The sequence below is a fragment of the Ixodes scapularis genome, unplaced genomic scaffold, assembly GCF_016920785.2.
Source record: "Ixodes scapularis isolate PalLabHiFi unplaced genomic scaffold, ASM1692078v2 ptg000800l_1__unscaffolded, whole genome shotgun sequence".
Lineage (NCBI taxonomy): Eukaryota > Metazoa > Arthropoda > Arachnida > Ixodida > Ixodidae > Ixodes > Ixodes scapularis.
This window is the reverse complement of record NW_024610039.1, coordinates 1,712,360-1,725,010: the sequence shown is the minus strand read 5'-3', so window position 1 is coordinate 1,725,010 and position 12,651 is coordinate 1,712,360. Positions and strand designations below refer to the sequence as shown.

The 12,651-nt window shown below is 45.2% G+C and overlaps 1 protein-coding gene across 1 annotated transcript; it reads right to left on the bottom strand.

Moving 5' to 3' along the window:
- Window positions 1–3,913: 3,913 nt before the first annotated feature.
- Window positions 3,914–6,698, bottom strand: LOC115330976. The gene has a single exon (XM_040216330.3). The coding sequence runs from the start codon at window positions 6,696–6,698 to the stop codon at window positions 5,544–5,546; it is 1,155 nt and encodes a 384-aa protein (XP_040072264.2). The 3' UTR covers window positions 3,914–5,543.
- Between the last annotated feature and the right edge of the window lie 5,953 nt (window positions 6,699–12,651).

Genomic DNA, 12,651 nt, shown 5'->3' with positions numbered 1-12,651 from the left:
CAGCGGCGGACGCAGAGCGAAGAAGATCTAGCTCGAGATTGGCGGCGAACAGCCCGTGGCCCGAGCCCACCTCGAGCGCCCAACCTGCATGCGCAGCTGCGAACATACAAATCGTTTGTTCCGGAAAAATTAGAGTACAAATAAATAGCCGGTTGAATCCCCCATAAAGATCCGATAGAAATTCACGCGCATTTGATGATGAAAACGTGCGGATCTGATTCGCGGTGCCGTGTGGAACGCCACTGTGAATGCAGCTTAACACCGTTTTTTTCTTTCTTCTTTTAATGCAGACAGTCGCCCCTTCGTTATCATATTTTTGGTAGGATATATTATCTCACACTAGCCATTACCAGTCATATACGCCTCGCACGTGGGCTCATTTTCGTCTTCTGCGCGTGAGAGAGGAAGTAGTGGTGACGTCAGAACGCCGAGTCCTGATTGGCTGATCGCGATCTCCTATCTCAGCGTCGTCTGCTCCTTTGCAACGTCGTCTGCTCGCAACGTCGTCTGAGTCTGTCTTACCTTTCCTGTGACTTTCGGAGCGAACTCGACTTCGTCTTTAAAGGGATACTGAAGCGAAACTTGAAATACACCTATTATGGTCAGAAATAGGTTCAATATGATCAATGATATTCATAAATCATAATCGCGCGTTTGTATTTTGAACGGATGGCTATATTTTTCACCCTGATGGGCCCGATTGGGCGCGCGCTCAAAAATCGGCCATCGGAGAGCGCGATGCGTCTTGGGATATTGGGCGCATTCGTGACGTCACTTGTGCCGGTTGGGAAAGGCTACGGCGTGAAGGTTCTGGTTACGAGCGTTGCCACTTGGTGGCGCGTCGACGATTTACGACTTGTGACAACGTGGCCGTTTGAGACGTGCAAGGGCTGCACCACGGGACCACGGCAAGTCGGCAACCACGGCAGCACTGACAAAACCAGCTCCGAGGCCGGATTCTCAAAGCGAATTCACGACGAAAAAAGTGCGTACGACAAATTTGAGAGAAAACCCGTGCTCTCGAAACGAAATTGTCGTAACCTTTGCGCAGGTTACGACAGAATCCTACGACAGCTCCGAAGCTGTCTTACGCACTTTTTACGATTAAATCAAGAAGGCCGACAGCGTCGCTCAGTTACTTGGTATCGGCCACCAACGGACATTTATTTTTCTTCGTGCTCTTCTCGTGCGTCCCGACTTCAACCAGCAAGAAAAAAGGAAGGAGTACTTAAAACAGACCACGACGATCAAGAACGCAGGATCCACAAACACACGAGAAGAGCTACAACAGCCACGATTCTGCCGACCGAGCGAGCTCGGCAGAATATAGTAGGCCTAGCAGCAACATCGACTCGGCGCACCGTTGCTCCGGCGGTCCTTGGCCAAGACCGTCTGTCCATGACCGGCTGGCCTGCTGAATGGAATATGCCCGCGCGACCCTTGTGGACCCTTACCGGATGAGTAGTTTGATCCCTGAACTAAATTTCAGAGGTCAATATTTTCCCCTTATCATCTCGATCTCCTTGTTTTCCGAGACAGCGGTGACGAACGCTGTCGTCGAAAAGGGACTCTCATTGATTCTATCTCCTTGTTTTGTGTGATATAGAACTCAAATAAACGCCATACGGATTACCTTGGCAACTCGGTATGTACACTCTGTTATTAGTATGCCATTTTTATTCTGACTCGACGCTACGTCAGTGTCGAGCTATAGCAGTTCGTGGGAGCTACGCGATGTCGGTCTAACCTTTCTTTGCCGAGTGTCATGTAAGTATCGAGTTTCAATCGTAAAAGATCGGTCCAGAAGCGCTTACCGAAACGCGGTCTAACAGAGCGAATCCAGCACTTCGATCAAACGCGCGTGTCCGCTCCGAGTGTGAACAGGTATTTGGCATTTGCGTGGCTCTTGCTGACACCCTCGTAGTTCAAACATATCCTTTTTAACGTCGGCTTGCAGCTCGCGACTCGCAGCAACTAATACCGGCCGTGCCAGAAGCATGCTCGGGCCGTGTCGTGCAAAGAGCCGCAACGAGAACGAGCTCACTGTGGCCAACTACGCTTTGGCTTTCTCCGCCAAGGCTTTGCAAACGCGTTCAGGCCTAGGCGAATTCTGCCGGCACGCCGTATTGCCGCAGAACGGCGCTGCTATTTTGGCACAAGTGATGTCACGAAAACTTCCCCCCATCCACCAGATGAGAATTTGAAATCGTTTAATTATGTTTAAAATTAGTTCTCCTGTGTTTTACAGCGCAATATTTATATTTCCGAGGTGGTGCCTGTCCCTAGCTCATATTTATGCAACAATATCGGCGCTAAAATTTCGTTTCACTACCCCTTTAACGGAGGGCAGACGAAATAACTCGAGCGGTACGTTGTTTTTGTCTAACAACTAGCAGACGCGCATCAAGGAGGGAAGTCAAAGGACTCACTGGCGAGGTGTCCCGGGGCGCCGAGGTTTGTTTGCTTAGAACCGAGAGTGAGCGTGTTAGTGTCCGCAAGTTACCTCCCAAATACTGTTTTCATTTCATTTCATTTCATTTATTGATACTGTCAGCCCTTGCACAGGGCTATTACAGGGGTGGAGAAAAAAAAGGACAATAACAAACAAACATGTACGCTTACACGCAAGCATACACAAAGGTTACAGACATATTGAGAGGCTTCGTCATTTCGGCAGTTTACGAAACGAATATCACTTCGTAGTTGTGAAACATTTCTTTACACAAGCTGTAGTGGTTTTAGTTTGTAGCACATACAATAATATCACTGACACGGTCCAGAAATTCATTTAGCGACATAGATGACACAGCAGAATCAGGTAATATATTCCAATCTTTAATAGCCCTCGGAAAAAAACTGTACTTAAAGCAATCGTTTTTAACAGATGGATTAGGAATGTACATGCTATGACGATGTCTTGAGGATTCGGTGGAGGAAATTTCAAAGTACTCGGATTTCCTTATTTTTACGCAATTATGAATAATCTGAAAAAGAAACTTTAACCTTTCATACTTCGTTCTTGATTCAAATGTAGGAAGATTGGCAAGTTCACATAGTTTTGTGGGGGAATGAACGTGGCTGTATTTATTAAAAATAAACCTGGATGCGAGTCGCTGGATTTTCTCCAGCTTATTGCAATTTGTGACGGTATATGGGTCCCATACAATTTTAGAATACTCGATGACGGGTCTTACCAGTGTCTTATAAGCTAGACTTTTTATTTCAGGAGTTGCAATAGCGAGGTTTCGTCGAAGGCACCACAGTGCTTTATTAGCTTTGATGCATACGTTATCAATGTGAGTGTTCCATTTTAGATCAGGAGTAAATATTAAGCCTAAGTATTTATGTTCTTTAACTCTCTCCAACTCAGCACCCGCAATGCAATAATTATAAGCCAAAACATTTATTTTTCTCGTAATAGACATGAAGACAGATTTTTCAGGATTTAGCACCATTTGCCAATTTTGACACCACTTTTTAATTTTTTCTAAGTTACAGTTTAATTCGACTTGATCAGCCGATGTTTCAATTTTATTGTAAATCACACAGTCGTCGGCGAATAGTCTGATTGGAACCGAGATGTCATTGCGCAGATCGTTAATGTAAATCAAAAATAAAAGAGGACCCAAGACACTGCCCTGGGGTACGCCTGAAACAACTGGGGACATAGTGGATTTGCTACCCCCAACTTTAACGTACTGTTTCCGTGATGAAAGATAAGAGGAAAACCACTTCGTAATGGCTGGATTCTTAAAAACAGCACTGATTTTCAATAGCAATTTGGGGTGAGATACTTTGTCGAACGCCTTTTCGAAATATAGGAATATTACATCAGTTTGACCACGACAGTTTATCCTTTGAGAGAGATCATGAACAGTTTCTATGAGCTGGGTAGTCATGGAAAGACCTCTGCGGAAACCATGCTGCGATTTAAATAATATGTCATATTTTTCAAGGTAAGCCAGTAGATGTTTAGATATGATATGTTCAAGGAGCTTTGAGCATGTACTAGTAAGGGAAATGGGGCGAAAGTTACAGACGTCATTAACACTACCGCTCTTGTGGATGGGAATAATTTTTGCTATTTTCCAAGCGCTGGGAAAAGAACCGCTACTCATAGACAATCTAAAGATGATAGTAAGGTATTTAGAAACCCACTCAGCATACCTTTTTAAAAATTCATTCGGAATTTCGTCTGGACCTGGGCTCTTTTTTGAGTCGATGTTAAGTAGAAGGTTAAAAACTCCTTGCTCACTTATATCTAAGTTATTGATGGGAGGATTGTTGGAAGAATCACTAAAGCTTGGCAAATTTCCATCATCGTTGGTGAAAACGGATGAAAAAAAAGTGCTAAAATTTTCAACGCTCTGCTTTTCATTTTTTGGGTCAGAGGCACGCTGCTGGAACTTAGCCGAAGGGTTGACGTACCGCCAGAACTTCTCAGGTGCCTCGCTAAGGAATTTTTTAAGTGTTATACTATAAAACCTTTCTTTAGACTCTCTAACTAGACGCCTCAGCTCCCGACTCAATCGCTGAATGCAAGTTTTTTTTTCTACACCTGTACCATGTGAACTCGCTCGTCTCCGCTTCAGTTGTCGTTTTGCGTGGATTATTTCCCTTGTAATCCAAGGATTTTTGTTCGCGATTTTTTTAGGGCGCTTTGGTATAAATCGCTCAATACACCGTAACGTCATGCTTGAAAAATAGTCCCATAACGTGTCTGGGCTAGCATCTGATTGGTAAAGAAACATAAAATCATCAAACGATTGTTCAAGGCAATCAAGTACGCTTACATCATCAGCACTTCTAAAATCCAAAAACATCTTTCTTGAATGACTGTGCGATTTTTCTGGGGTAACATTCAATGAGACGAGTACCATCCTATGATCGGATAGGCCTTCTTCGGTTTCACATTTCGAAAAATATGGTTTTAAACTCTCGGAAACAAAAACTAGATCTAAAATTGTTGACGTTGTTGAACATACTCTAGTGTAATCTGTTACCACCTGGGATAAGTTATAGCAAAATACAAGTTCTAATAATTGATCGCAACTAGCTACTTCCGCCGTTCCATGAGAATATGATGACCAGTCAATCCCAGGTAAATTAAGATCTCCCAGTAACAAAATGTTGTCTCCGTAACGTAAATTGGAATCCATGTAGCCCCTTAGTTTTAACAGCATTTCAACTGGCGAATTCGGGGCTCTGTACACGCCACCAATATAAACTGTACGGTTATTCAATTTTGTCTTGATCCATAATGCTTCTACATCCCGTACTTCCTCAAGGACTTCAAATTTGATGTTATTTTTAATCATAATAGCAACTCCGCCTCCCCTTCCCTCTCTATCTTTTCTTATTATTGAATAATTCGGTGGAGTAACTTCGGAGTTTAAGATATTTTCATGAAGCCATGTCTCGGTAATTACGGCCACTTCAGGATCGTGCTCTAGCATTATGCTTTCGAACGCGTCAACCTTGTTTGCAATACTTCTGGCGTTTATGTTTAATATTTTAAAACATGCTGAATCATTTTGTTTTAGTCACTCGTTATTTGCTTCCGGTGGAACGCGACACTTGTATCTCTCATTGCTGACTTCATTCCAGGCGTACAGAACATTGTTAAGCCACAGCTTATCAAAGACTAGATTGACTTTGGCACCGTTTTTCCTCTCCTCTGCGGTTGAATTCCACAGGTTCTTTCGAAGCTCAACAACCCTCTTGGAATAGTCTTCATTGATGCTAATTTGGGTACCTTTAAGTTTGACACAGTTTTTCATGATAGCCATTTTCTCTTTAAAATCCCCAACTGTAAGTATTACAGGGCGATCTCTACCAGTCATCTTTTTTCCAAGTCGATGTATACGTTGGATAGAGTTCAGTTTTTGACCTAGTATAGCGTCAAACACCTCATTGTTGATTTTCCTCATTAGTACATCCTCGTTTTCAGAAGACTCTTCCTTAATTCCCCTTACGATAACGTTATTTCGTCGTGAACGATTTTCTAAGTCATCAATTTGTTTTACAAGAGTATTTATTTCGACATCGTAGCCACTAACAGAGTTTTCAAGTTTAGCAAGCCTGTTCTCAGTTTCACCTACGCTCTCAAGTTTTTTTTCTATCGCAAGTAGCCTGTTTTGCATTTGTAGCATACTTTCTTCCGAAGAAGTCTGTTTTACTTGTACCTCAGTAATTTTAGCAAGGATCTCCTTTTGTGTCCGAATCATATCATTAAACATTTCTTGCGTAATAGGCCCAGGGTTTTCCTCCACATCTCCAGCTAGTATGAGCAACAGGCCTGCTACAGAGAAACAATCGCGTACACAAGCTGCAATTGTGTGTGGACACGGCAACACAATCAAACAGAGGTAATCGCTGTGAAAAACATGTTTTCTATCACCAACCTGCATGAGTAGTGGTACATTAGGCGACATCATCACGGCTGGGTTGCCGTGTCCACTGACGCCCGCAGCCGCTTGCGTTTCCTTTATAGGCAGTGGTGGCGCTGCTTCTTGAAGTTCTTCTGACGTCATCGTGCCCGTGAAGGGTGCGCTGTAGATGTTGGCCACGTGTAGCAACTGCAGATGAGCGATGTCAGCGCGATATCCGATAGGCGATGAAGACGACGTTTGGCCCGAAGCGATGAGTAGGCACCAAGTGCAAACCTGCATGAGTAGTGGTACATTAGGCGACATCATCACGGCTGGGTTGCCGTGTCCACTGACGCCCGCAGCCGCTTGCGTTTCCTTTATAGGCAGTGGTGGCGCTGCTTCTTGAAGTTCTTCTGACGTCATCGTGCCCGTGAAGGGTGCGCTGTAGATGTTGGCCACGTGTAGCAACTGCAGATGAGCGATGTCAGCGCGATATCCGATAGGCGATGAAGACGACGTTTGGCCCGAAGCGATGAGTAGGCACCAAGTGCAAACCTGCATGAGTAGTGGTACATTAGGCGACATCATCACGGCTGGGTTGCCGTGTCCACTGACGCCCGCAGCCGCTTGCGTTTCCTTTATAGGCAGTGGTGGCGCTGCTTCTTGAAGTTCTTCTGACGTCATCGTGCCCGTGAAGGGTGCGCTGTAGATATTGGCCACGTGTAGCAACTGCAGATGAGCGATGTCAGCGCGATATCCGATAGGCGATGAAGACGACGTTTGGCCCGAAGCGATGAGTAGGCACCAAGTGCAAACCTGCATGAGTAGTGGTACATTAGGCGACATCATCACGGCTGGGTTGCCGTGTCCACTCGTTCCCTCCATTCGTGCGCGGCGAGAACCCTCACTCTTTAACGGCGCCGGCGGGTTGGCGCAGTTAACGTCGTCTGCTTTACGTCTGCTAGTCAGAGCGATAGCTGCTTTACCTTTTCTGCGTCTGTCGGAGATTCACCACTTTTTCGGCGAGTCACCATTGCCTCGGGTAAACAAGGAGATAACAAGAGGAAGAAATTGACCTCTTAATATAAAATTGAGGTCAGCGATCAAAGTATAACACGGGAAGGGTTCACGAGGATCGCGCGGGCATATTCCATTCAATACGTCAGCCGGTCGTGGGCAGACGGTCGCCGAGTCGCGGAGTGCTTGCTAGGCCTAACTGCCCAGCTCGTTTGGTCGCGCTCAATGGAATCGTGACCGTTGGAGCTTTTCCCTGGTGTTTGTGGATCCAGCGTTCTTGTTCGTCGTGCTCTGTTTCAGGTAATTTTTACTTTTTTCTTGCTGCTTGAAGTTAGGACGCGCCAGAAGCTCACGTAGAAAAATAAACGTCCGTGGGTCGTCGCGACCGCGACGCTGTCGGCCATGCTGATTTGATCGTAAGCCTAACCGTAAGAAGTGCGTAAACCTAACCGTAAGAAGATTTGATCGTAAGAAGTGCGTAAGACGGCTTCGGAGTTGTCGTAGGATTTCGTCGTAACCTGCGCAAAACTTACGAAAATTTCGTTTTGTGAATACGAATTTGTTCTTAAGTTTTGTCTTACACACATTTTTGGCGTAAGATCGTTTCGTGAATCTGGCCTCTGCACTTCCGAAAGTCGCAGGAAAGATAAGACAGACGCAGACGACGTTGCGAGCAGACGACGTTGCAAAGGAGCAGACGACGCTCAGATAGGGGGTCGCGATCAGCCAATCAGGGCTCGGCGTTCTGATGTCACCGCTACCCCCTGCGCAAGAAGCAGACGAACTTGCCCTCCGCATAGGCTGGTTCAAACTTTTCTTGTAGTTGCCATTAAAGTAAATTTAAAATCAAACACTTGTTTTCAAAAAATATATAAACGTTACCGGAAATTGTGATTATTCACTGGTGACCATAGCTACGTACTTTGTGGTTAAGTCCAGAACTCAAATATATGACGAGCTCTCGGCGGAGAGCTTTCTCACCATCAAAACATTTGTTTTTGGCAGACCTTAAGCTTTTATTTGCAGCGCTCGTGCTGATGACATGTAAAAAAAGTCCCGTACTGCGATTCAAAACAACTAATATACTGTTGACGCAGGCGGTGGGCGTGATGTTCGTTTCGGCTTCAGCTTCGAGCCTTAAATATTCGAGGACTCGAAGGCGCGCCGGGCCTTACGAGAGGCCTAGTCGAAATATCGATGAACCCTAAAGCCCATGTCGCTGTCTCGTCGGTTATTATGCTCGCTCGAGGTGCTAGAGGTGTGATGTCACGAGCATAGGATTTGCGTGATCTTGACACAGCTTGCCTTATTTGTAAATTTGAATCACCCATTACAAAAAAAAAAAAAAAAAAGTTGTGATCCCTTACAAAAATGAGCAATGAGTTTCAATTGAGCTTCCAATGCGTTTTTATAGAGTCAAATGAACCTCATAAGAAACTCATCGTTAAATGAGTTTTCTCATTACCCACTCCATATCTATTCTTTTGAATTTACTCATTACAAATTCAAGTGAGGTTTATCATTACCCAATCAATATCCATTCTTTTGAGTTTACTCATTACAAATTCAAGTGAGGTTTATCGCTACCCAAACAAGAGCAATTCTTTTGGGTTTGCTAATTACACATTGAAATGAGTGTTATCAAATAAAGAAAACCTACTCCCTACTGCATTGCGCCCGAAACAAATAGAGCGTCGGTGCCAGTTCTGATATACAGATTCATTTCCTGTGCGTAAAATAATAACTGTATTCACCCTTTTTTACTCCTAAAGGCTTATTCACACGATGCATATTTTCAACGCGCCACAGTTTAGCGAAACCAAGATTTCGCGAAATCGGCCTGTTCACACGTGGAGTTTGACGCGCGAAACCTGTGACGTTTGACTCACGAGAATTTCGCCAAACCTTGTTATCTGCACCGGGAATGCCAAGCGGTTCGCATCAAAATTATATGAAGTACGCAGAGTGTGAAGAGACAGCCTGATTTATTAATGCCACTCAATGAATTTCGTCAGATTCGGCTCACGGGGTTTGCTAGTCCTGCCAAACCCGGGAAAAACCGCGCGCGCCAGAGAGAAACAACTTTATTGGGAAAAAAACGCAAGATGATCTCGAAGCATTTCGGACATTTTTGCACCGCTTACAAAGAACGTTATCCCCAGTCATCATGTTTATATACGGTGCTTGCCCCCGCCGCGACTGTTGACGAATCTGCACCGCACCCCCAATCCGTACTTAGGCGCCGTTCACACACCTGCAACCGAGTAGGACCACGACTCGTCACCCGTACGCACCGCTTCTGCGCTTGTCGCTCGCCATGTTTGTTTGTTTTCTTTCGGCTTCGGCTCGGATGCGGAATCGGCCGAAAATCAAACTCCTCCAAAAGCACGCTCCTCCTCGACGGTCAGACGTCATAGCGAAGTCGAGCGGCCATTGGCAGCGTCCGCGTTTCTCCTTCGGGTGATTGACGGGCGTCGGTGGGGTTTCAGCGAAAAATTGCTCCAGAAGCGAGAAACACGCGCCACTTTTTTCGGAGGCGCGCCACGTTTTCGATTGCGTTCAGACGGGAAATCTGGTTCCTGAAACCTAGTTTCGCGGCGCAAGATTTGCCAACAAGATATTTACGGCGCCCGTCTATCGCGATTTGGTCAGTTTCGGTTTCAGTATTGTAACTTTTACTGGTTTCGGTTTCATATCTTAAGGATCGTGTCTTCGACGCCCCATCGGTAGCGACACCAGTTCTTTTTTTTTTTTTTTTCCGATTTGGTTTTGCAAGTTTTCCGACCGTTGCAATTTGCGTTTGTGGTGCGTTGGGCCGTATGACATGGAAATGTGCTAATTTAATCAAGCTTATCTATCTGTGAAGTTTTCTCTTCTGATGATTAGGTTCAAGAAGAGCGCGGAAGACCGACGACACGACAGAATGAGCAACTCAACGCAGTTGGTAAGCATACTTTGTTTGCATTGTACGCGTTGAACGAGAATTGAACATTCGGGAGTTTTAGAATAATCTCGTGGCTGCTGTGCATGCTCAGACCCTAAACAAGTATTCGGACTCCAGCTTTGGGGCCGTTATTTCTCGATAATAGCGTGGGTACCGCAAAAGGCGGCGCCCACGACATCTCCGTTGATCGCGTCTTTGACGCCGTCGCTCGCTCGGGAACTGCGTGAGTCGCACTCGGCGACCGCGGTCGGTATGGTCGAAGCGTATTGAAAACGCCACGGATCGCTGGATTCACAGCTCAAAGCTATCGAGGCGCGTGTACTTACGGTCGCGGCAGACATGTAAGCATGCCTGGGTAGTGGATCTTCTGGGCTTCGTAAGTACAACAGAGCAGCTTGGCAGTGACAAACACAAAACATGCGGCATTGAGTATAAAACAACTATAAAAAGGTTACTCTGGACAAAAAGCTTGTTTAATTTTCAAGTTAAACATTCTAACTTCCAAATAAAAGCTGTCGCGACATCTTGGTGGCGTTTTAAGCGCGAGATGCGTGCGTTTTGGGGGGTCCCCCGGCAGAGAAATGCCATTCTAAAACTCTTCGCCGTAATCCTCGCTATTTTGCCGTCCGTACCGCGCGGAAAATTAGCGCACGTTATTCTAAAACTCGCCATTTTCTCGGCACACGTTTTCTGGTTAAGCTAGAATATATCTTTTTCTTTTTTTAACTAGTTGGGTTTGCTTTATCTGTCCTAATGCTTGGATCTATGCGTAGCATAATGAAAAGTTGCCACTCATTCTGTGTATGGTACGAGAAAGTGTAGCTTATGTCAACAGAGCACGTATTGAATTCCTAATGCTACTTTCAGTCCACTGCTTTAGAAAATGTCTCATTGGTCTACCAGTGTACTGATGTCGTTCAACCATAAATTAATTACATTGATCATACTTCATTACATTTCAGAAGTTAGACTTCCTTGGAATTCGGTTCATGCAGAGCCAATATTCCTTTTCAGTCAAAATGGTTGAAGAGGATATCCGTCTTTTGTTTTGAAGTTATGGAAGTGGGCTGGATTGTACTGTTAGGACAGCTTCGGTACCCTGACTTTCTAGAATTGAACTGGGTTTACATTTGTCGGTTAGAACTTTTGATAAAGCAGTTCCTTTTCGCCTCTTTCTTTTTTCTCATTCATTTTGCAATAGACCCTTTCCAAAATTCAGTGCCATCTTGTGGCTGAAATGGCGGTTTAAATTTTGTCATACGAATGGCGGCAATGAACTTGTACCCTGCAGTATTTTATCGGGCACCGTCACTTTCGCATGTCAACGGCAGACGAGAATAAACTTTTCGCTATACAGGTTTTTCTGAATCATCTCTTCCAGTGTCGATTCCCACAACGATGCAACCAGTCAGAACGAAGCGCCAACGCAGACAGACGCCCTGATAAAGTTCTATAGTCAAGGGGTTTCGAAGTCGATTTTGTGCCACTAACAAGTTCACTGGGCTCGAATTAGAGAAATGAACACTTACACAGCGCTTGCATTCAATTCCGGTTTCGCAACGTGCTAACGTCTAGAATGTATAGGCCTTGAATCCTCAGCTTAGAAGTATCTTCAACGTGTTCCTTCATCAGTAAATAGAAAGCCGCCATTGGTATCGCATATTTGCCGTTTTTCAGATGGTAATGGTACTGATCGAAGTGGCCAGACTGAATTTCGGAAAGGGGCTATTGTGATGTGATCAAGCCGAGGGCCGCAGTTATTCCCAAATGAAGCAGCAGCAGTGTGTTCCCAGCTTGCGTCACTTCGATTCATTTCAAGGCATGCCACGAAATGAATGCCCCTGTTTATACACCGTTGTAATTGGGACTGACTTCAAAATGCAGTTCGACACAGTGTTTAAACGGTATGAAACGTGCGTTGAATGACCTATGCGGTTGCCACAGGTTGTGGTTGGTGAACCCGAAACGCTCCAAGTCCCACTTCCTTCTTGTCTTCCTCTTCCCAGTGGTTTAAAGCTAGGCCGGCATTATACTCTGTTTCACACTTAGCGTGCAACGCTTTCAAAGCTAGTGGCGCCAGTGCGTGGTTTCATCGACGGTTTTGCTTGCTCGAGAAGGCGTGCAAATGATCAACGAGATCAAGCCCCACGCTCGCGCCAGTAGCTTTGACATCGTTGCACCCTAAGTATGAAAGGGATTATAGGCTCATCCGAGCTCATGCCTTTTGCGCTTAGGTAAACATGTGCGAGGATCGCATATGACCCCCCCCCCCCTCTCCCACCAAACCACCCTTAAACAGAACAAAATGACAAAAAAGAT

Excerpts from the sequence above, each read along its gene's own strand:
- LOC115330976 (XM_040216330.3), bottom strand. The coding sequence starts at position 6,698 with ATGATGTCGCCTAATGTACCACTACTCATGCAGGTTTGCACTTGGTGC.